Consider the following 24,780-nt stretch of genomic DNA (forward strand, 5'->3'; position numbering starts at 1 on the left):
TCTTTCCTGCAGCGGAGCCCAAAGCAGAAGCGATTTGCATGAGTGCCGGTCGGTCGATTACCTTCTTTTCCTATTCCGACTACTCCAGTTGAAGACATCCTCAGATAAGTACCCCATTGGGGACTCTTTTTTTCTTGCTTTAACAAATGTCAGAAAAAGTTAATAACTGTCTTGCCTGTAGAAAAAGATTCTGCACCGTGATTTTCATTCTTACTGTATCATTTGCTTAGGCCTTGAGCACAACGTCCCTGATTGTGATCTTTGTGCTTCTTTTAACCCAGGTAACATATGCCATAGAGTTAAGATTTTATATAAACATTTTGAGGCTTGGTCTAGGTTCATCAGAATGGCGTCTTCTGGTCTCACGACTTCAGATGATCCTAAGAAACACAAGGATAAAGACCATGACAGGCCAATGGTCAAATTAGCTGATGATGTTTCTGCCAAATTGGTCTTCAGCCCAGCGGTAGTCAGTGAGGCACTTCGCAGCCCCTGCAGTCCACAGATGTTCAGCCTCAGGCCTCTGCCAAGACCCTTTTGGAGCCCTTCATGCCGCCGGCTTCCATTTCATCTTCTGACCTTCCGCCAGTCACTGCCAACGATGGGTCCAGAGCCGCTAGGCAGGCACCGGCTTCTAAGGCCTCTCTTCTCCGTTCTGAGACCAGACTTAAACCGACAACTTTGGTTCAGACTCCTGCTGCGGCTAGGCCTCCTGAGTCCCTCAGCTTTCTAGCAGACATTCCAGCTGCAGTCTTTTTCAAAAGAGAGTGCCAGCCCCCTCGCAAGTGCCTCAGTCTCAAATGCTTAAAATGGCCAGTGATCTTTTGACCCTTATCCGGGGCTTTAAGCCTCCTCCTTCTAAAAGGGTTAGGGAACTGTCTCCAGAGATTTTGTCTGCCTCAGACTCTGATGTTTCCAGCATTTCTGTGGATGATGAGGAAAATTCTCAACTTTTTTTTCAGGCTTTGAGGATTCTGATGCAGAAGAGTCTATCCCTTCTGCCTCCCCTCCTGAAGATGTTTCTTTTGGTGATACCCTGAATACTCGTAAGGAACATTTCAAATGGGGAAGCCAGGATTATCCCCAGTCTAAGATAAGAATTAAAAAATTCTTGGATTTGCCACAGCATAAGCCTTTGGCTATCCTTCCAGTTTTGGAGATTGTTGATGTCTTTATGGATAATTATTTGACACCTAATTCTGTTCCTCCTGCTCCCAGAAAACCTGACGGGGATTACAGAGTTCCTGATTCTCACCAGTTTCTTTTCAAGAATCGAACTGCTGAGCCAGAAATTATCCCAAGGGTGTTAAAGCCACTGCTGCTAAAAATCCTCTTCCCTCTGACAGGGAATCTAGGGCCTTGGATAGGTGAGGTAAAAAGGTTTATACCTCTACCACTCTGGCTATTAGGTCTATTAATTCTTTTTTTCATATGCTGAAGCACCAGCACCATACTTTGGAGGCTATCAAGGCTAAAATTGCTGGTGTTCCCTCCCTAGGAGAGAACAAAGACATGCAAGATTTACTAAATTCAGCCACTCTTGTCAATAAACATTCCCTTCATTGTGGTTTTGATTCTTTGGAAGCTTCCTGTAGGGCAGCAGCCACTGGTTCTGTTATTAGATGACATGCTTGACTCAGGGAACAGCCACTTTCTGAACCTGTTAAATCCAAGTTGTTAGATGTGCCTTTGCACAAGGGCCATCTGTTTGGTGACAAAGCAGAAGAGGTGTTAAAAACGTTGGCGAATAAGGCTAAATCCATGCAGACTGTTAAGTATTTTCTACAAGTTCTACCTCTGCGCTTTAGTAGGCATTATCCTTCAAAGAACTGGACTTTTCCTGATCCTAACAAACAAGGTCGTACCCAGTCTAGAGGTTACAGGTCTTCTAGGGGACAGACCTCTACCTCACTAAAGGCTAAGCAATGGCAAGCTACTTCTTCAAAATCAGGGAGTTCTAAGCAGACCTCCCAAGGCAAGCATTCTCTTTGACTTTGGCCTTCCCCTTCCTGCCTCTGTTGGCCCAGAGATGCCTTTGGGGGGAAGGTTAGCCATTTTCACAGATGTTTGGCCTTCCATCTCAGATGACAGATGGGTACTCAGAGTGGTTTCCCAAGGCTACAAGTTCTCCTTTCACACATTCCCAGTTCACCAAGAATATCCGGATATTCCTCCACAGCAAAAGGCAGAGGCAGAAAAACAAATTTCTTTCCTACTCAACATGGGAGCAATCGAGCCAGTTCCTACTGCCCAGACAGGTCAGGGCATTTACTCAAGACTTTTTCTGGTGCCCAAAAAAGGGGACACTTGGTGTCCTATTCTAGATCTGTCCATTCTAAACACCTTTCTGGTGATTCCCAAATTCAAGATGTTCACTCTTCAGCAATTGCTACCGATGCTGCCCAAGGATTCCTGGCTGGTGACTTTGGATCTCAAAGAAGCTTCTCTGCACATCCTAATAAGAGAAAGCTGTAGGCAGTTCCTTTGTTTCAGAGCCGGACAGCAACACTTTCAATTCTCTGTGCTGCCCTTTGGCTTATCTACTGCTCCCAGAGTTTTCACAAAGTGCTTGGCTTCAGTCATTTCTTATTGCAGACAGAGAAACATTCAGATTTACCCTTACTTGGATGATTGCCACATTCGAGCAAACTCTCCACAGCAACTGTTACAGGATTTCGACTTTGTCAAGAATCTTCTCAATTCCTTGGGTTACACTCTCAATGAAAGAAGTCAAAATTGGTACCCACCAGGGAGATGGTATTCCTGGGAGCGAGTCTGAACACAGCTGCCCAGATGGGATTCCTTCAAGAGAAACAAAAAGATTTCTTAGCCTACTTCAAAAACTTGGCAAGTATGACCCAGCTCTCTGCAAGGCAATTCCTGCAAGCCCTGGGGTTCATGGCTTCATGTATTCTGATGATTCCATATGCCAGACTGCATATGAGGAAAATACAATGGTACCTCAAGAACCTTTGGTGTCAACACACTCAGGACTTAGACTTGATTCTACCCCTGATTCCCTGTTTGCAGAAGGAGTTTCTTTGGTGGGCGACAGCCTGTGCTCACAACAAAGGCCTGCCTTTCTGTCCACCTCCTGCCAATCAAATACTCATGACAGATGCCTCAGGTTATGCTTGGGGAGCTCATCTACAGGGCAGATGCATTCAGGGAACTTGGAGCAATCAACAGATTAACTGGCACATAAATCAGAAGGACTTGATGTCACTCCAACTGGCTTTGCTAACTTTCAAACATCCGATTCATCCTGGTACTCTACTAGTCAGAGCAGACAAAACCACAATGATGTGGTACATTAACAAGCACGGAGGGACTCATTCTTACCCCCTGTGTAGGCAAAACATGGAGTTATGGTCCACAGCAGCTTCCATGGGCATTCATCTGATAGCTCAGTTTCTTCCAGGAAGACTCAACATTTTAGCAGACCAGTTGAGCAGGCAGACCCTGGAACCTCATAAGTGGCAATTGAACAGGAACATCTTCTGTCGCATCATTCAGTGCTGGGGCATCCCTCAAGTGGACCTATTTTCATCGCCGACCAACCATCTTTTGCCAACTTTTTGCACTAGAATGTATCATGACAAAGCTTGGAAAGTGTATGCTCTGTCCTTCCCCTGGACACAGCTCGCAATCTATGCCTTTCTTCCTCTGCCTCTTCTTCCCAGAGTGCTGTTGAAAATAAGGGATGAAAAACCGAGGGCCACTGTCATAGCTCCAGACTGGCCCAGCAATATTGGTATCCATTACTTTGCAACCTCTCCCAGGGCCAGCCTTGGCATCTTCCCCTGATACCAGATCTCTTGGTTCAGGTGGGGGAATAAATTCTTCATCCTCACATTCAGACTTTACACTTGGCAGCCTGGCTTATAATATAAATTTTTCTCAGCAGGTGGTTGATATTCTTCGTGAGACCAGGAGGCCTAGCATCAGGAAATCTTACGCATATAAATGGAAACAATTCTGCATTTGGATACAGGCTATAGGGGAAAACTCTTCCCAACCTTATCTTCCTCTTATTCTGGATTATTTGGCAGGCCTGCTTAATTCAGGCCTTTCACTTTCTTCAATCAAGATTCATGCTTCAGCAATTTCTGCTCATTGTCCCTTTGAGCAACATATTTTCTCTTACCCTTTGATGAAACAATTCCTCAGGGGGACTAGCAATTTAAGGCCCCCCAGAAGGGCACTGACTCCTGCTTGGGATCTAAATTTTGTACTTGAGAAACTTACTCTGCCACCTTTTGAACCAGCTGCTTCTGCAGATTTAAAGTAAAAACAGCCTTTCTTTTGGCTATTACTGCAGCTAGGAGAGTTTCTGAGTTACAGGCCTTAATGGCTGTGGAGCCTTTTATCATCTTCCATGCAGATTGGGTTTCTCTTCATACTAATCCCTCCTTTATGCCCAAGGTGGTTTCCAGTCTGACTCTCAACCAGTCTATCCACCTACCTACCTTCTTTCCTAAACCTCGGAATAAAGGGGAAAGGCTTCTGCACTCTCTGGAACTGCATAGACAGCTTAGGTTTTATCTGGACAGGACTAAATTCTTTCGGAAGTCTGACCAGCTGTTGGTCAGTTTTGCACCAGGAGCTCTGGGAAAAGTTATTTCTAAACAGACCATTTCTAAATGATTGCCCGTTGTATTCACTTTTGTTACTTACAGCATGGCAAAGTTCCTCCACAGAGTATCAGAACCCATTCTACTAGAGCAACTTCCACCTCATCAGCTTTTTTGAGAGGTGCACCTACTAAGGACATCCTGGAAGTGGCTACTTGGACTTCTGTTCACACTTTCACAAGGCATTACAATCTACCTTTGTTTTCTAAGTCCAGGTCTGGCTTTGCCACTGCAGTGTTGCAGGGCATTCTCGCCAATCCATAAACAGGGGTTGTACCTCCTCCCTTTTGCTTTTTCTGGGCTTTGGGAATCAACCCATTTGTTAGAACTGCAACAGTGAAACACGATGAACATAGTACAGTTGTGTACACTTACCATAAATGTAGATGTTCGAGTGTATTCACTGTTGCAGTCCTAGTTTCCCACCCTCCTTCCCCCTTCTTTTTCCTTAGGCACAGACTGGATTTTCCTTCCTGGTCTAGTTTTATTTGGGGGGGGGGGACTCCTGACAGTTAAGGCAAGCAAAACTGAGGAAATGGCGTCGGCTGCCCTCATTTATACCTGACGTCCTGACATCATGTTTACAGCCGAATACAGCCAACATCATATACCAAGGACTTTGGTAATCTGGCTGACTTGAGGGCTACCAGGAGCCAGATAACCCATTTGTGAGGACTGCAACTTATTAGTGTAAGGGTTATACACTTGAACATCTACATTTATGGTAAGTGTACACAACTGTACTTTATTGTTAATCTTGCAGTGGGTAATAAAATTGTACTAGAACTGTAAAAATGAAACTAAATATGTTCCCCAGATGTGCCACCATTTGCACTGCTTAAATGCATTACTCTATTTGGGCATTCACATGTAGGACACACCCCTGAGCTAAAAGACTAAAAACTGGAGAAAAAAAATCATCTATTTTTAAATGCAAAAAGATGGACTGCCTTGGACTGTCAAGTTGTGAGAGAGAACTGCCATTAAGATACTGCTTTATTGCGGCAGTTAGCACAGAAAATTAATGCTATGAACCATTAAGGAGTTGATGCCTGTAGTCTAGGGTTTGATCCCCTCAACCTGTATTTGCTGACTGTGTGAATATGGGTAAGTTACTTAACCAGGCAGTTTTTGGGGGCAGTTTGGAAATTGGGCCACATACCTTAATAGTATCCTGATATACTTGCATGTTATCTACCTGTGAACAGTGAGATGTAACCCTAAGATCTCCTTGGTAGTGCATAGTGGACTTTATTCTTGAAAAGGAGCTTAAACTGGATTCCATATTGTTGTGGAATTGTGCGTCTACTGTTTGGAATTCAGTGTAGCTCTTTAGCTAGTGGTCGTGATAGGTCCAGATAAACTTTTAATTAGAATTCTTCTTTATGCTGTCAGTTTAAACACATTTATTTTGTATTTTCTTTGTGTAAGTTTAAAGCTGCTTATACGTTTGATTTTACCAAGTACTGTGTATAGCTTTATACATTTAGTTTGTTTTATTCAATGTTTAAATGGCTGCAGCTGGTGATTTATTTATTATTAGTGTAAGGGTATGCACATGGAATAGTATACTAATGACTCCTGAGGTTTAACTTTGAAAGAGTTGCTGCTCAAGCTGTTGTTGACACACAAATATTTAACAGTTGGTTTATTTTAAGTGTAAAAGGTAACTATATTTTTTGCTGCAGTAGTGTGTTCTAGCCAATGGCAGCAATACAGTAAAGACAGAAACAATGGTGTTGATACTGGAGAGATACCATTTAACCTCATATAGAAGATTGTGTGTGTGTGTGTGTGTGTGTGTGTGTGTGTGCATGTGTATAAAATAATTTCAAACACATGCCATTTACTGCTTGCAAGACTGAACTGAAAGGCAGTTGATTCACTCTGAGGTGGATGAAATCCTAAGAGGCAATAATAATAACCCTTATCTGTTAGGTTATTACCCAAGACAGCAGTGCACTTTTGCCATTTGCTGTTAAGGCGAATCACTCCTTATATATTATTTGGTGCCAGCAGTGAGGATTTAAGTCTGTTCTATCACATATATTTAGCAACAGGGGTGTGAATTGTTAGAATGTAGTTAGTCTGTCGCGTATAATCTGTTGCCAGGTGGTGAGATTATACATCCACTCATCATATAAAACTGGTTTACAGTGCTGTGGATAGATTGTAAACTGAACCTGTGCAGCCTGGAAATCAATTTTGTCCCTAAAAAGAATGTGTACCCTTGCAGCTGTAAGGTAAATATACAACAGTATACCTTGCATAGCAGTTATTTTACTTTTTTGGCAGAACAATAAAAAATAGCTCTGTGGAATATGAAGAAAGGTCAGTATATCAGCAGAATAAAGCATGCAAAGCAAAGACAATTTAATGTGCTGGTCTGAAAACAAAAGACTTGAACGCGCACGCGCGTGTGTGTGTGTGTGTGTGTGTGTGTGTGTGTGTGTGTGTGTGTGTGTGTGTGTGTGAGTGTGACAAGCATTCACTAATGCAGCTTAGTCCATCCTCAGGTGAGCTTAAAATGCAGACTGAAGAGAAGAAATCAGACCTGGTTGATGAGGATGAGAGAATGAAACAGCTTGAGGTACAAACAGAGCAAGTACAGAGACAAGAGAAAGCAAGTGAAAACAGAAAGAGGCCAAAGATATTAAGGAGCAATCAAAGCATTTGCATGAAATTGAAGAAGGGGAGAAGTATCACCAATGTGAGAGGGAGATGCTGCACCTTCATCAAAGCATATAAATAGCAGAGTGAAAACTGAGACCTGGATGCTAAGGTCATCAAGTAAATTGTTTCCTTATAATAAACAGGTGGATGACCTTGATGACTTTATTTAGGCAATTGTTCTATCAAATATAACTGGCTGAAATGGTGTGAATCATAAGACCATAGCCCATGCTAGTGACTATGCTAAACTGCAGTTACAATTGCAAAATAATTTTATTTATTTATTTAACATTTGTTGACCGGGAAAGTCCAACTAGGTTCCACAGAGCCTGTTTTCAGTGGAGCCTGGGGAGAAATACTCCAGATGCATGCCTTTAGAATGTGGGAGGAAACTGGAGTACCTGAAGGAAACCCATGCAAATGCAGGGAGAACATGCAAACTCTGCACAGAAGGCACCTCAGCCAAGAATCAAACCGGAAAACCTCTTGCTGTGAGGCGACAATGTTAACCGCTTCACCACTGCGTCGCCCTGTCAATAATCTGTTGAGCAGATGGCTTAAGCTGCCTGAGCTCACAGTCACTGAGATGTTGATGTGAAGTTTAATATTCCACCAGTTCTGCAGCAAATGGAGATATGCTTTTCATTTAAGAAATGCAAGTATGATCATTTAATTCTACAATATCAGTGGAAATGATGTAGAGGTATGCCCCAGGTATTCACCTATGCTCAGTGTGTTCTTATTCTAACTATATGCAGTGAATGTCTTCTCTTCCTTTTATGCACAGAGATATCCTTCTGCTTGAAAGATGGCTGTTATGTAGTGGAGTTAATTCATTATAGTAATTAATATATGTTTTTCTTTCAATAATTCTGCAGTATAACCAAGAGTGAAAGAGGATTTACCTGTTCTTAGTGGAAATTACCCACACACACCTCTCCATTGTGGGTAAAGTCTGCTTCTCCAATGGCAGTGTGCTTAGTTACCTGCATAGGATTTTACCAGGAGGATGACATGAATACATACACTGCGATCACAATTAACATAATACATATGACATTTACACAATAGGAAGTCAGAAATGCTGGGATTTGTTCAGAAATGAGATGATTATTTTAGTCAAAACAAGATAAGTGTAAAATGTATTGAGTGGCATACAAAATATATGTAGTAAAAGTGATATTTAGTTAAGGGTTAATAGTGATAAAATGTAGTTGGGATGTTGAGGTGTATAAAGGCAGAGGTAAATTTACTCTGTATATATAAACACAAATGACTGAATCACATTGGACAGAAAAGTGTATAAGGCTGTAGAAAATCACTGTCAGGTTTTGGATTACAGGACTTACAATGCAAGTTAGTACTGATCAGTGTTTGTACCTTGTTAATGCCCACTGCTATGTTGTATCTTTATTGCCAGATGTTTGTGTGCCAACAGTGATTATTTTCTTCATGGCTGTATGTCTCCGGAGTTAGTATATTTAAGTAAAGGGATGCAGGCATGAAGCCCCCCAGATGTGGGGGTACAGTGAGTTGTGCCCTTTCCCCTACAGAAAAGATGTTTTGGAGAAATATTTCTATATATAGGTTCATAGGTAGGTACTAGGTTATCGGCCCTGGGGCCTATACAAGCCTAGCCAAAGGGTACCCTGGCTTGCACCACCCAGAAAATTATTTCCCTGTGCCCTTGTCAAGCAGAGCCACAGATCTGATCCCCGGGGTGAATTTCCTATTTCCCATCCAATCATCGAGGTTTTGCTTGAAGAGTGTTAGTGAGGAGCTTTGTTTGATGTAGATAGGTAGTTTGTTCCAGAGTATAGGAAGTCTCTGGGACAAGAATCTATCCCTCCAGCATGTTCTGTTTATTGTGGTGACCAGGTTTAGGTCCCTAGAGTGTGTAGCTCGAAGGGATTGGGTTTTCTTTAAGTGGAGCATGTCCAACAGCTCTGGGTTTGACATAGCTTTGTATGTTAGGCAGATATCACCTCTAAGTAGACGATATGTGATAGAGTACAGCTGCAGTTTTTGGAGACGGTCTGCGTAGGGCATCTGTTTGAGGCCAGTAATCCTCTCTGTGAGGTATTTCTGTGGCCTTTCCAGTTGCTGCAGGTATCTTGTGAGGTACATACTAAAAGGGGCATTGTACTGTATAATAGGTCTAATGATTAACGAGTAGAGGGGAACAATGACCTCTTTTTTCCTGGATAAAAAACCTTTTGTGATGAGGTGTGCCACGTATAAGGATTTCCTGACTACTGTGGCGATGTGGTTATCAAAGGAGAGGCTACTGTCCATCTGTGTCCCAAGGTCTCCTATCACACTTTCTGTGCTAAGTAGACTAGCACCTATGTGGTAGCTCATGGGTACAGAGTTTTTACCAAAGGGGATGACAATGCACTTTTTGGCATTGAGCTTAAGTCCATGGTTTTGACACCAGGCATCTGTCTCAGTGAGCCTCTTTTGTAGGATGTCCACATGTTTAGGAGTTTCAGTTATGGCTCCCAGTTTGCAGTCGTCTGCGAACTTCATTAGCCAAAGACCTTCTGTGTTGGCCTGTACTTCAGAAAAGTAGATACCAAACAGGAGAGGACCCAGGACTGAACCCTGTGGTACTCCACTTGTCACTGACCTGAAGCCGGATTTGGAGTCTGCAACTTTCACAGTGTGGGTTCTGTCAGTGAACCAGCTGGTAACCCATCTTGTGACATGGGGATTTATACCTAGTGTAGTGAGTGTATCTATGATTCCAGAGTGGGGGATGGTGTCAAAAGCCTTGGCAAGATCTAGATAGGCTGTGTGAACCACCTTACCTTCATCTATGGCTTTGGTAACTGCTTCAAAGAAGTCAAGCAGGTTTAGGAGACATGATCTGCCTTTTACAAATCCGAACTGGGTGGGGTCCAGAGTTTGGAGGTTTCCTATGTCTTTGTTTATAAGTTCCATGATGATATGTTCCATGGCTTTGAAGACCAGGCTCATTAGGCTAATGGGGCGGTAGTTCCCAGGGTCCGTGGTGCCTCCTCCTTTATGGAGTGGTATAACCGTCGCTGTGCACCATTCTGTGGGCACAAAGCTTGAGGTGAGGCTTAGGCGGGGTGCCAGTTCATTCTGTAGTTCATGTAGAATGCAGCCTGGGATGTTGTCGGGTCCCATGGATGCTGTGTTTTTGGCTTTGGAGAGTGTGGCTTTAACCTGTTCAGCTGTTATTACAGGAACTTTGCATTCTTCCTGTATAGTGATGGGCCCTTTAGGGGGTGGGGGAGGGGTAAGGTTAGCACTGAACCTATCTGCCAAGATATTGGCAATATCTGTTGGTTCTGTATATTTAGTGCCATTGTGCAGTAACTCGGAGCAGATCTGAGTGTTGCCATTGAGATTCTTGACATAGCTGTAGAATGCTTTATAGATATAATGTGATTTTGCTAACTATGTTTTAGACTAAATGTGTACTAGATTTTTTTTAGTTATTTGTGTGATTAGATGAAAAGTTTCTTAGATAAAAAGTAATTGAATCCTATATATATATATATATATATATATATATATATATATATATATATATATATATACGTATCTAGTAGGGAAGACTAGACATGTGCCAGTTTGGAGATGAGACGGTGATAGCTAATAGGAGGAGAAGCAGGAAAAAGAATGCAGACAAGGAAGATGAAAGTTGAGGCCTTGTTAGGTGGAGTAAAAAGTGGGAAGAAAGAATTCTTTAGATACGTAGGAGAAAGACGGAAGAGCGACACTGAGCTACAAAGATTGATCAAGGCAACAAGCAGTACAGTGAGGATGGGAAAAAACAACCATCCTTAAGGAATTATTCACTTCTGTCTTCACAAAAGGGAATGAAAAAAAGAGTGCCAGCTTTGGAAGAGGGATGGAGTGAGACAGGGAGGCAAGTGACAGTCACACAACAGGGAAAGTCTCAAACAGGAAACTAAGGGCAAAATGTACAGTACTGACAGAGTACCCCTTGTGGATCCTGAAAACCCTGGTTATGGATCCCCTGGCAGATCTTTTCATTAGGTGTCTCTACAGTAATGAGGCTATAAAAGGCTGAAGGGACAAAGGCCATAGTGCTACTCTTTCACAAGAGAGAACTACATTTACCTGGAAAACTGCAGACCCGTGAGTCTGCAATTGGGAGAAGGTCAGAAGATAAGGTATAAGACTAGTCGATTTCTTGGTAAACAGTAACATGCAGGGTAAGTGCTTACACAGGTTTGTAGAAAACAGACATATCCACACACCTTGGCCTCACTAGAACATGACAAGGGGACCCAAGTCAATGTTTACATTTAGTTCAGTGGCACCTTTGTCTCAGTTTGTCATGGGAGACTGATAGGCCAAATGAAGGAACATGAAGTAGGAAAGAGGTCGACTAAATAGGTAAAAGGATATCTGACTGTCAGGAAGCAAGGGGTAAAAGAGGAATCCTAACATATGAAACAAAAGTGATTAATAAGGTTCCATGGGGTCAGTTATTGGACCATTACTTTTTGACATCTCTATATTACCTATGAGGAAAAGAGCTGATAACAAGATCAGTGTATCTATGGAAAACATTGTGAAAAGACAGAGCAAGAGATGGGAAGACACACCTTTGGGGGGGGGGTATGTGGAGACTGGCAAAAGAGCTGAGATTTGACATCTAAAGCTGAATGCAGTGAGGTATAAAAGCACTTCAAACCATTTGGCATAGGTGACCTTAAATTATTAAATAAAGAATAGCTTTTTGTGCTAAGAAACCGGAAATTAATCAGTTTCAGTTTTGTAGGTTATAGTTTTATATTTTTGAAGACTGCTCAAACATACTTAGTTAAAAAAAATGTGTACACATTGTCCTTCAAGATGCTTTTTAACTCTATAAAACATATATTGTGCTGTTCTTTTTGACAACACTGGCCACCACTGCATTGCAGTTATTGTTTTTGAAGTGTTACTGTGTAGAACCCCATTTGTAATAATCATTTTACAAGATTTAACTTTTTTTTTAGGCATGCAATTTTTGAACTTATAGAAACTGAAAGGATATACGTTGAAGAACTTGCCCTTGTTTTGGAGGTAAGATAATTTAAAAATGTATCTTCTACTTTCTAAGTTTATTTAGCATTTTGAATTTGTAAAACACATTTTATAATGAAGTGCTATGCTGATAAAAATATTAAGAGGTCTAAATACCATAGAATTCTACTAGAGAGAGAGAAAGCAACTGGCTAGTCCTCTTCATGAACCAAATCGAAGAAACATGGACTTTTGTCTACCACTTTCCCTTGACTCACCATTTACCTGCCTTTTAATGTACCTGAGTTGGATGCATGCTATCTAATCTCCGTTAGGTTAGATGTGGTCCCCTGTTTGACCACATCTGTCAGAGATTTGGGATACATGGTTAGGCTTAAAAAGGCCCTTGTGGTCATTAGCCTAATTAACACCTATGAACCTCAATGCTTTGTCCTTCATTATCGTGTTAGGTAGTTTCTATGCATCATGCAATGCGTAAGCTCTTTTTCCTGTTCTAGTAATCCTGATTGTTTCTAAAATCATAGTAGTGCTTTTTCTGTTAAACTAAAACATGTATGAGTATAGATCACACTTGATTCCTAAAAAGACGGTATCACTTTTCCAAAAGCAACACCCAAAGCTTGTAGAATTTCTGTGAGTGTTTGCTTCTTGCTCTTCATTTTTGGCATTGTCACTTTTTTCCTGACTCTGTCTGTTTCACATTCTCTGAAGGTGAATTTAGAACCTCTACATTTGCATTTTCTATAAAGAGCTCATTCAGTATTTGTTCTCAATAAATCTTTGTAGGTACAGAGTAGATGTGAAGGTCGTGAAAGTCACTTCAATGGAAGAAGTGACAGAACAAGAGGAAGAGAGAAAGAAAGAGAGAACGCTACTCCAGGGAAACATGAAAACATATTGGGCAATGCCCAAGGATACGTGGTCTTGAGTATATGGGTACTTGAGAAGGTTCCTCTAGTCCATAACAGAGGATTCTGTTTTTAAGGCACTAGTACTAAAGATAAGGTTTTTGAAGCTTCTGTGGGGATGCTGTAGAATATTACATGTCAGATCTATAATGAAACACAATGGCTGTCTTAATCCTGCCTTAGAATATCACAACTGAAATACCTAAACCCACAAAATGCAGTTCCACAATACAAAACTTTTCAGTTTTGCGTGTTTTTCACCTAACTATGTCAGAATTCCATCTAACTATGTCTGTATTTACTTAGCTGTACATAGGCTTTCTTATCTTTGGTGATAAGTTATTATTCAACTAAAACATAGACATTAATGACCCAAAACTGTTTGGACTTCAGCCAATAAACTGTTCAATCCAGGGGAAGGTATGCAGTCAGCAAGAAACAACAGAAACAAAATTATACCTAGCCAACCAAGTCAGTACCCACTTTATATAGATAGTACTCTCATTAACCAACCAGACAACTAATTAAGCTTTTGATGTCCCTACTCAATCAAACGACCTCCTTCAATAGTTCTACTTCCATCCAGTTCCAAAGATACCGTCAAAAAGTACGTTCAAAAATTAAAGCCTACTGCGACTGCCCCTCACAATCTACCTGAAAAATATATTAAAATTAGTAGCTGGGGCTCTTGCATATCCAGTTTCAGTTATGATAAATTGATTCATTTATTTATTTGTTGGCATTTTTGACCAGGAAAGTCCACTGAGTCAGAGACTCATTTTCAGTGGAGGCCCGGGGAGAAAAGCTCCACAAGAAATACAATACAGTAGTATAACACACTGGACATGGGTGTATACAGAGATCATTAGGCACATGCGCAGAGGTTAAATACAATGTTTCAAGAAGATGTCGGATACAATACAATACAAAATGCAACATTCAAGAACAGTAGTGCAAAGTTCAAAATACAATGCAGAATACACATTTAGATAAAGTAATACAAGAGTTAACATTTGTGTTCAGTAAAGGAGACTTTTGCAATGGATAAAAGGAGTGGAGATATGATGAGTAGGGTGTAGCATTATGGTGGTTTGGTCATGATTAGGCAGGAACAGATAGGATTACAGAGATAATGGTCTTTTAGTGCAGTTTTAAAAGATTTTAGAGAGTCTAGTGCAAAGACAGAACATTCCAAAGTTTAGCAATGCTGTGAGGGAATAAGATGGTGCAGCAATAGCATTGTTGCCTCACGACAAGAGGTTCTCTGGTTTGATTCTTGGCTGGAATGTCTTCTGTACGGAGTCTGCATGTCCTTCCTGCATTCTTGTGGGTTTCCTATAGGTGCTCCGATTTCTTCCTACATTCAAACACACACATTTGGAGCATTTAGCCCCAGGCCTCCGCTGAAAATTGGCTACATTCCACATCGGATTTTCCTGGTTAACAAATGTAAAATAAATAAAAAAATACAATAAGCTTTGACTGGCTCCTTCATTTGGTTTGGTCTTGCTTAATAGGTGCTTATTAGTAGACTCTAGGTTATGGGTTGGGATGTATGACTGTAGGATAGAATGGAGTGCTGGGCAGTTAGGTCTGAATATTAATTTGTGAGCAAGAGTTAGTTGGGTATAGTGTAGGTAGTGGGGGAATTCAGAAATGATAATATATGAAAATAAAGCCCCCACACTATGGAAAAAATTATTATTCCACTGCACAAGGGTGGAATCAATATAAATCTTCCAAACTATATGCCAATTACCATTTATTTCCCTATCAAAATATTAGAAACATGTATTCATGCAGAATTTCTTAGTTAACTGTTAGATAAGCAGTTTCTGTCTTCAACTCAACATGGCCTCCATGCTCATCACAGCATAGCTACTACTTGATGAGGTTTGATACTGACAACACCCATAAAAATTCTAGAAGCTTAGTCTCCACCATCTTCCTAGACTTATGCAAAGCTTTTGATACTGCCTTCCACTAGAAACTCATATAAAAACTGTAATTCCTTGAGCTAAAAAACTCTTTACAGCAGTAGTTTCACAGGTACCTCTCAAAAAGAGCACAATCAGTGAAATTGAGAAATTATTTCCTTGCCTTTAACGATTTGGTGTCCCAGAGGGATCTATGCTAGGCTCACACATGAATATATTAAATGGTATTGAGCCTAGTATAGATCGGGATCTATACTAAGCTCGATACCATTTAATATATTCACGTGTGACCCCTACACTGCTAAAAAAATGCCACCCGACTTCAACACGCTAATGACTTGACCTTAATCTGCTCTGCCAACTCTGTCTTTCTCTAAACTCCTAATCCTTCTTAATAACTGAAAAATGGATAACTAAGTTCTACCTACTACTTCATTCCCCTACTTCACCTTACTAATACATGACAGCCTTAATATGCAACTTACATTAAAAAAGCCCTTTCTATTACATTATCATTATGCTGGCAGATTTCACTTGAATGTATGGTAACCTTCTGGGTAGTATATCAGAGCAGTAAATGTTTTTTTTTTCCTTTTTTGATGTACTGTGTGTCAGCTGTGTGTGTTTTCAGTATAATGAATAGTTGACGTCTTTTGGTAGATGTTTTTGTGTCACTCATAAAAATATTTCAACTATTCCTTATATAATTGTGTGTGTCTGTGTATATGTATGTATGTATCTGTAATGTAGGGCAGTGCTGATTTGCATTAACAGTTGCTAAAGGCAATTCAGAGACATGCAAATTAGCTGATAATGGCGTCATTCCTCTTTGCAAATAACATGTTTCTGAATCACATTTTCCATGACCAATACAAATTCCCTGTTGGCTGCAGCTTTTTCTGAATCTCTGGGAATGTGTATACATATGTTTATATCTATTTAACTGTGTATGTGTGTGTGCTAGCTCCGCTAAACAAAATTCTCCAGCAAAAGCATAAAAGAGTTTATTTAACTGCTACTCAGGCTGCTGTTTCACTCAGTTTCTCAATGAGTCATCACTTACTCTTTTTGTTTATGCTGGAGCATTTTGTTTAGTAGTGTTAGATTTTCAGCCCATACACACATGTTATGTATATATATATGCTTATATATATATATATATATATATATATATATATATATATATATATATATATATATATATATATGTGTGTGTGTGTGTGTGTGTATGGATTCACTTCATAATCTTGAAATACTGAAACATCGAATTTCAGTATCTGGAGACCATGACAGCGAATCCACAAAACACCAAAACTACAAAACCTCGCCATTCAAAAACCCGAACAAACTGCACACACCACAACACACATTCACCAAAACACCCACATCATAAAATAAACAAACAAAACTACACACCTACACAACTCATAAACATATAAGAGGGGGGCAAGCCCCTCTGCTCCCCCATACCCCCCCTACTTATATATACTAACTCTGAGATCACGCAAACAGTAAACAGCAGCAAACTCACACAAGCACATTCTCCAGTCTCTCATGCACACATCAAACATATCAGCACACTCACATACACTCAACTCCCATTCAAAACCCTTACAAAACACTCACTTACCTGAATAACCCTAGATCCATACATGGCACTGCACACCATCAACACACAAATCCGGAAACAGCGTAGCATAAGTCCATAACCGCGAATTCGAGATATTGAAATTCGTGATTATGAACTTTCACTATTTTCAACATTCGGCTTTATAGTCTCGAGATACTGAAATTTGACATTTCAGTATTTCGAGATTATAAAGTGCTCCCGGAGATATATATATATATATATATATATATATATATATATATATATATATATATATATATATATATATATATATATATATATATATATATATATATATATATATTTATCTGGTTTCCTATCATAAGATCGGTAAGGTAAACATCAAAAAGCTTAACACTGAGCCGCCATACAGTAAGAAACAAAACAAAAGCATTTTGTTTGTAGGAGGACAAGCCCCCTGCACTCCCACTACCCTACTGCTTATTATATATACTAACTCAGAGATTGTACTACAATGAGAAAAAGGCCAATACACCAGTCTCAGCTGTCCTGTGATAACACACCATTCATTTCCTGTCTTCCTGTGCATTTTCCTGCTTCCTTTCTATTTTCGTATAATGCAGCCTCGATAATGTCAACTTGATGTTAAGCCATTCATCGTTTTATCTTAGTGATCTCCTGATAGGGAACTATATATATATATATATATATATATATATATATGTGTGTGTGTGTGTGTGTGTGTGTGTAAAAAAAAACAAAAAAAAAAAAAGAAGATATATAGATATGTAATTTTATATAGGTTCATAGAAGGTCATATAAGGTTAGGTTACTAGGGCTGTTATAAGCCCAGCCATATTGTACCCTTTTTCCATTACTGTCCAAGTTGTATGGTCTATATTTGCAGCATGAATCTGTGATCAGCTGCCCTTATCCAAGAGGGATCTAGCTGACACCCATGGGGTAAATTTACGGTCTGCCATCCAGTTGTCTAAGTTATGCTTAAATAGGGTCATTGAGAAGCTCTGTTTTACATAAACTGAGAATTTGTTTCAGGGGCCTGTCAATCTTTGGGAGTCTGGGAGACATACATACAGACACACTATATATATATATATATATATATATATATATATATATATATATATATGTATATATATAAATAGATAGCTATATTTAAGTTGATCTAACTCACATTACATTGACTTACATGTAATTGACAATAAGTCCTTGAAATCAGAATATCAGCATTCAAGTCCGCATGCTCTGGGACAAAACCAAGGAGCATTTAAACAGAAAACAATGAATTGTGCAACCCTCCCCCCGTGCCCTCACAACCCCTAGTAAGTATGTATGCCAACTCTGATATTGCACAAAAACGAAGAAAAGGCATATTCCCCATCCAGTGGCATTATGGTAATCTTGCACCACTAACAATCATATTTCCTGTCGACAAAATGTAATACCCAGGAAAGCTGTCAACATTAGTGCTCACCTCTACAAATGGGCAGGATGGTACTTGATGACCCTCTGTTTCTCTTATTTGTGTTTCCTGTTTTTTTTTTTTCTCTTGATACTTTGACTTAATCTTTTTGTTCTAATCCAACTGAACCTCACTTTTTCTCTCTCTCTGTCTCTCTCTTGATAGAAGCCATATCAAACTTCTTTATATCTTACACTCTTCCATATTTACAGTTTAGTTTTGTACATTGTTAGTTTTGCTACTTTATCTCTCTCTCTCTCTCTCTCTATATATATATATATATATATATATATTTTTTTTTTTTGCATATTTGATCAGAGTATTGTCAGTGTATTTCCTTGCAGTGTATTTGCTTGTGGTACATTTCTCCTCAGTCCACCTCTGAAAAGGGTCTCCTTTAAAGTACATTCAGATTATCGCAGTTAACTAACTGGAAATCAATGCATAAGTGAATGAAGTAATGAATGTGTATCTGTACTAGTACTTTTTGTGTTTAGCATTGTAATCAAGGAAAGTATTTCATTGTATTGGTTTGTACAGGCAGTTCAGGTATTACCTCAACAAAATGCAGTCCTTTTGTAATAACTTGCTTTTCTGTGTCATTTGGAAAGGCCCATGAAGGAAGGAAAGTCTTCAAACCAAAACTGTCTTGGTGAATTTCCAGATGCATTAACTTTTGCTAGGGATCGTTAAATGTTCTTTGTATGATCACTAGTGCAGTAGTATTGACTGCTGGGACGTCTGCTGTTGAAGGCTGATATACGGAGTGACTTTCTGAGCTCAGCACCTTTCCCTTTCAATGTCAGATGGATGCCTTCCCTTTATGGATGCCAGCAGGCTCCTTGGATAAAGCCAGCATTCACCAATGCCATCTTTAGTTCTTTCTTGTCACAGCATATATAACGTGATCTGCTTGCTAGCATTTATAGCTCAGCATTGTTGAGCTGCTGCGGATCTGAGTGCAGGTAAGCGCACTGTGCGGATGACTCTTTTTATTATTTTTCTTCTTGGGGACAATTGCATTACATTATTAAAGTAGGCAGTTGGACGGCCATATATGAAGGTAGGTTATGTCAGCCTAGAAAACAGTAAACAAGGGTGCACATAAGAGATAAATTCTATGTTAATGATTTCCATAGACAATGTGTACTTTATCTGAGCTTGAAGCATGCTGTATAGACCTGTAGGGTTTATATCACATCATCGAATCTCACGACATCGATTGCGCAAATGCGCGAATTTTCACATAATTGAAGTGCCTGGATTTATGTCACACTACAATGAAGAGCGGGAATTTTGTCCTTTCCTCACTGTAGTGCAACCTCAGAGTAGGAATATATATTTAGTGGGGGGGGGGGTGCATCCCCCCACAATACAATATTTGATTATGTGAAAATTTGCGTATTTGCGCATTCGATGTTGTGAGTTTCGATTATGTGATATAAACCTGACCTGTAGCATTTGTCAGGGCTTCAGCGGAATGATGCTTAAGACTAGGAAGATTAAATTTTAAAGACAAGAAGAGGCTTGAGGCCTTGGCCATCCCACTGCTATGGTATCAGGTATTTCATCCCCTGCTTCAGACACCCCCCCAAAGGAGCAAAAGAAGAATGTTATTGGAGTACTGAAGATGCAACAATGATGCCTGATACCCATCTCTGGCTAGAAGGTATTGACCAGTGATACAGTTTTTCATTATCTGGTCCTCCCACCGAAGTTATTAGCGACCCCTTGAAAAGACCCTTTGTAGACCACCATACCTGCATAGCAAGACATGTCTCACCACACTGAAGGCATTTCTGTGAAATGTGAGCTGGACACTACTTCACATGCACTTAATACCAATGCCCAGATTATAGTTCCTTTATCTGGAAGGTGAAAATCCCAAATGTCCAAATACAGGACATGTACCCAGCCAAGCTCCCTGGAATTTCCTTGATGTCAGATAAATGGCAGACTCTGATGTGACCCCTCCCCCATGCTGATTCCCCTACAGAAACAGATGTTCCCGGCCCAAGAATACCTGCATGTTCTGCAGAACGTACAGCAACATAAGATCTGATCGGTCCTTAATGTCTTGCATCGCCTCTGCTAAATGAAAGAGAAAACCTCCTTCTTCCTCCCTGAGAAGGATTCTGACCCCTCAGAAAATGAAGAGGAAGGAATTTATTATACTTCCCATATATCATCCCGTGTAGGCCATGATGTATTGTGCATCATGGCACAATGTAATTTGCTTCTTCCTGAGGAGTAATCTCATTTGGCTGTACTGTTTGCAGAATGAAGGATCTCTTCAAATGGGAAGCCAGAGAAGTGTCTGACTCCCAAAAATGTTTCTTTGATTTTCTGGGTCTGGATGCCCTAAGCCAGCAACAGTTTATTCCATCTGATATATTTAGTGAATGCTTTTATCTTGGCATCAGTAGACCCTGGCCTGAAAAAGTCTGGTAGGTTTTAGAGGGTGCAAGGAGTCCCACAAATGTCTGTATAAAATTCCAATAGCATATATTGCAGCAGTCACCCTGGATCCAGAAAAGGGGCCAGAATGGGTTCCTGCTCACAACACTCTTCTTTATGACTGTGAGGGCTGAATGCTGGATCAGTTTGGGAGAAAAGAGCACACAGCTGTCACTTTCTCCTTCAGAGCTTTTAATTATAAGGCACATATAGCTATGCCTGACTGCCTGAGTTGCTAATATCTCAAATGTATGTAAAAGATGCCTCTGTACCTGTCAAAAAAAGCAGGAGAAGTTCCTCGATCCCCTGACCAAATTCCCCCTATTAGTATAAATACCACATGGGGTGTCCCCTGAAAAGAAGCTACTAGCCTAGTGTCTAACCCTGTCTACAAAGAATAATTAAGTAACCAAATAAATAAATAAATAAATAAAATAAATACATTGAGACTGCTCTCCTTAACCAGATGAAGGATAAAATAAGGACATCTCTGATGAGGCCCTCAATGCAAAATTTTAGATTTCACTCAGACCACTGATCAAGTGGCTAAGCACTGTATAAAGTGTGGCTGTTATGATGCTGACACAGTATCCATGGTGGATGTTTCACAGTTTGTGATTAGAAGGCATGCCAGCCGAGAATACAACCCCTGGGAAGATGTTGAAGCACAGCTCCTCAGTGTCCCATTAAATAAATATCTGCAGTTTGGGACCCCCCTTACTTAAGTTTTCAAAGAGGTAGAGAAACAAGAAGAGGTTATATTCTGTGAAATTAATTTTTGTCTTCCTCCATGCCATAATATGACAGAAACTCTCTGTCTCCAAGTTTGGGCCCTACTATAACTGGCAAGGTGACAGTAAGCAGGTGAAGGAGTAAAGTGGTGAATACAAAAAGAAATAGCAGGGAGCTCAGAATTGAACGTCTGTGTGCTATCAACATCACATGACTCAAAGGGGGCATCCATGACTGTTGAAAGCTTCTCTCTTTCCTTTCCTCCCAAACCTTTACTCCAGCCATGTCCACCCTCTTACGAACCCATCCTAAAGCTAGAAGGAAGATTACCCAGTGGGTGAGAAACTAAGAAAATATCACAGGAGACAGTTGGGCACTGTAGGTAATCTTACAAGAATACAAACTTCAATTTCTAAAGCTACCAAAGATAGCTCACCCCTACCCACATTCTAGAAAACCAGGAACATTAATGTCATTCGTCTAGTCAGGATACAATATTTGAAGACTTTGTGGATTTTGTTCAAGCAGTTTTATTATGTGCAAACACATCAGGATTAAGGCCTATTAACTTTAATTTAGATAAACTTATATGCAAACTAGCTATTACATGTTATGCACGTTCAGTCCTTGAAATGCTTCTTAAAGGTACAGTACACACACATGCACTGTTCTACTGACAGAACCTAGACTGTAAAAGTAGCCGACTCCATATTCATCTCCAAACAAGTGACAAGTGGAGTACCTCAGGTTTCAGTCCTGGGACAGCTCTTGTTTAGCATCTACTTCTCTGAAGCACAGGCCAACACTAAGGGACTCTGGCTAACAAAGTTTGCAGATGACTGCAAACTGAGAGCCGTTATTGAATCTACAAATGATGTGGATATTCTACAAAAGGGCCTTACAGAAACAGATGCTTGGTGCCAGAGCCATGAACTCAAGGTTAATGCCAAGAAATGCATAGTTATCCCCTTTGGGAAAAAACATGTACCCATGAATTACCACATAAGTGGCAGTACACTAAACACCGAAAGTGTGATGAAAGACTTAGGGACACAGGTGGACAGTGGTCTCACCTTCGATAACCACATCGCCACAACAGTCAGGAAATCTTTCTATGTGGCACACCTCATCACTAAGGGCTTTTCATCCAGAAAAAGGAGGTCATTCTCCCACTGTACTCATCCCTCATTAGACCCATTATAAAGTACAATGCCTCGTTTGGTATGTACCTCACAAGACATCTACAACAGCTGGAATGGCCACCGCAATACCTCACTAAAAGAATCACAGGCCTAAAGCAGATGCCCTATGCTGACCGTCTAAAAAAAACTCCAGCTATACTCTGTAGCATATTGCCTACTCAGAGGTGATCTTTGCTTAACATACAAGGCCATGTCAAACCCTGAACTGTTGGACATGTTCCATTTAAAGAAATACCAATCCCTCAGAGCCACATGTTCCAGGGATCTAAACCTTGTCATCACAATGAACAAAACATGCTGGAGGGATTGGTTCCTGACCCAGAGACTCCCCATACTCTGGAATAGACTGCCCATACATGTCAAGCAGAGCACCTTTTCAAAAGGAACCTTGACGACTGGATGGGAGATGGGAAATTCACCCTGGGGATCATAGCAGTCGCCCTGCTAGACAGGGGTCCAGGGAAGTAAATATTGTGGGAAGAAATATTCAGGGAATTGTTATGGCTAGGCTTGCATAGCATAGTAACAACCTATGAACCTATGAATTAAGTTAACAGATGTGTGTGTAGAAAATGTTGCAGGATAATGATATCATATGATAATGATATGGTATGAGAACTTGGGAAAGTTGAATGTTTCACACAGAAATATCTCTACAGTTCTCTTTTTACAGACATTGCATCACACCCATATGTTTCATTTTACTGCAGAAACTGTGGGTGGAAAATAGTAATTAACCATTTTTGCAGAGGACAAGCTCCCAACAATCACCTCATGGGGAGGGGCTTCACCCTCGCCACATACACTCCATTGAGATATACTAGGTCCATGGTTGCTCATTCAGAGGGTGAAAGAGAAATACTCTCCCAAGGGTTAAAACAGTTCACCACAACTGTGGCCTCGCAGTACAGCCACTTAATATAAATCTTTTCAGGACCTTTGTTTTTAGGGGGTTACAATCGGGGAGACTGCATTCCGCCAGATACCATTTGTTGAATGCCCCCAGCTACCATTTGTTAAATAATAAATGACCCCCTACAAAAACATAATATACTGGTTTAAAATGTAAGACATTATGGGTTCAACAAGCAGCTGATTTTTAACTTAATTTCTCTGTGATAATGCTATCAGAGGGTCTGTAGATTTAGTGACCTAAATAGTCAAGTAAGCATACACATGCAAATCATAACATTACAATTTCTTCATTCTGCAAAACAGTATTGCATAGTAAGCTTTTTTTCAACACCCTTAGGTTCTGGTATTCTATTACTATGAAAATGCAATACAGTTAATAAGTAGTTTACTGATTTTGTGTAATGCAATATCAGATATGACATTATATTACATTAAATGGTATAAACTGTAAATGATACTACCTGATAAAGAAATAATTTTGTTATTAATGAGATATTGTGCTGGATGTCACGATATCAGGACAGATTAAATATGGTTTTACATTGTGCACATAGAGAGAGTTTTCACTGAACTTGTGATTTCACTCATCTGTTCATGCACACAGATACAACTAACACCGATGGCTCAGTAAATGCAGTGCATTGTGGGTAAATAGTATGGATAGTGAGCGATGTTAGTTAACCAAGATGACTAATTCTATAGGACACTGATACTAGCAATAAAGCAGGGGACTGTGTTCTTTGTTTTACTGCTTGATATGAATGGAAATCACTGTTAATATTTCAGCAGTTATATGTCATAGCTTTATTTAGTGCAGATATTAGCAGCTGAAAGCTGATCTAGTAATGCCTTAGATATCAGACACAGAGCAAATAAAATAATAAATATCAAAATGTCTAGTTTTAAGGATACAGTTGGCGACTAATTTTTGACTCAGATTTTATCGTTTTAAAGGTACAGATGTTGACATATTTTTATCAAAAGTTATATTACTTCATAAGACAGAAGATAAAAGCTGCTAAATATATTTTACAAATAATAAACAGTGATATATGTCAGTCAATCTTTACACATTTTGTTTTGTTCCTAGGAGACTGACATGGTTATATATTCCACTGGCTCACTTAATGCTGTTTGATATTAAATGAAACACTAGATTTTACAGTAGATGTGAAAGCAGTGATTTTATCAGAGATACTATTTAATTTTAGCACAAG

The 24,780-nt window shown here is 40.0% G+C and overlaps 1 protein-coding gene across 1 annotated transcript in view; it reads left to right on the forward strand.

Moving 5' to 3' along the window:
- Nucleotides 1-24,780, forward strand: part of MCF2 (MCF.2 cell line derived transforming sequence) — a 1,891,050-nt gene that overhangs the window by 1,395,237 nt on the left and 471,033 nt on the right. Inside the window, exon 16 of the mRNA XM_044057533.1 lies at nucleotides 12,311-12,377. Within this exon, the coding sequence (XP_043913468.1) occupies nucleotides 12,311-12,377 (67 nt within the window). The remainder of the gene's footprint in view (nucleotides 1-12,310; nucleotides 12,378-24,780) is intronic.

This window comes from Protopterus annectens, chromosome 15.part0 (assembly GCF_019279795.1).
Source record: "Protopterus annectens isolate FY-2018-M chromosome 15.part0, PAN1.0, whole genome shotgun sequence".
In the NCBI taxonomy this organism is placed as follows: Eukaryota; Metazoa; Chordata; order Ceratodontiformes; family Protopteridae; genus Protopterus; species Protopterus annectens.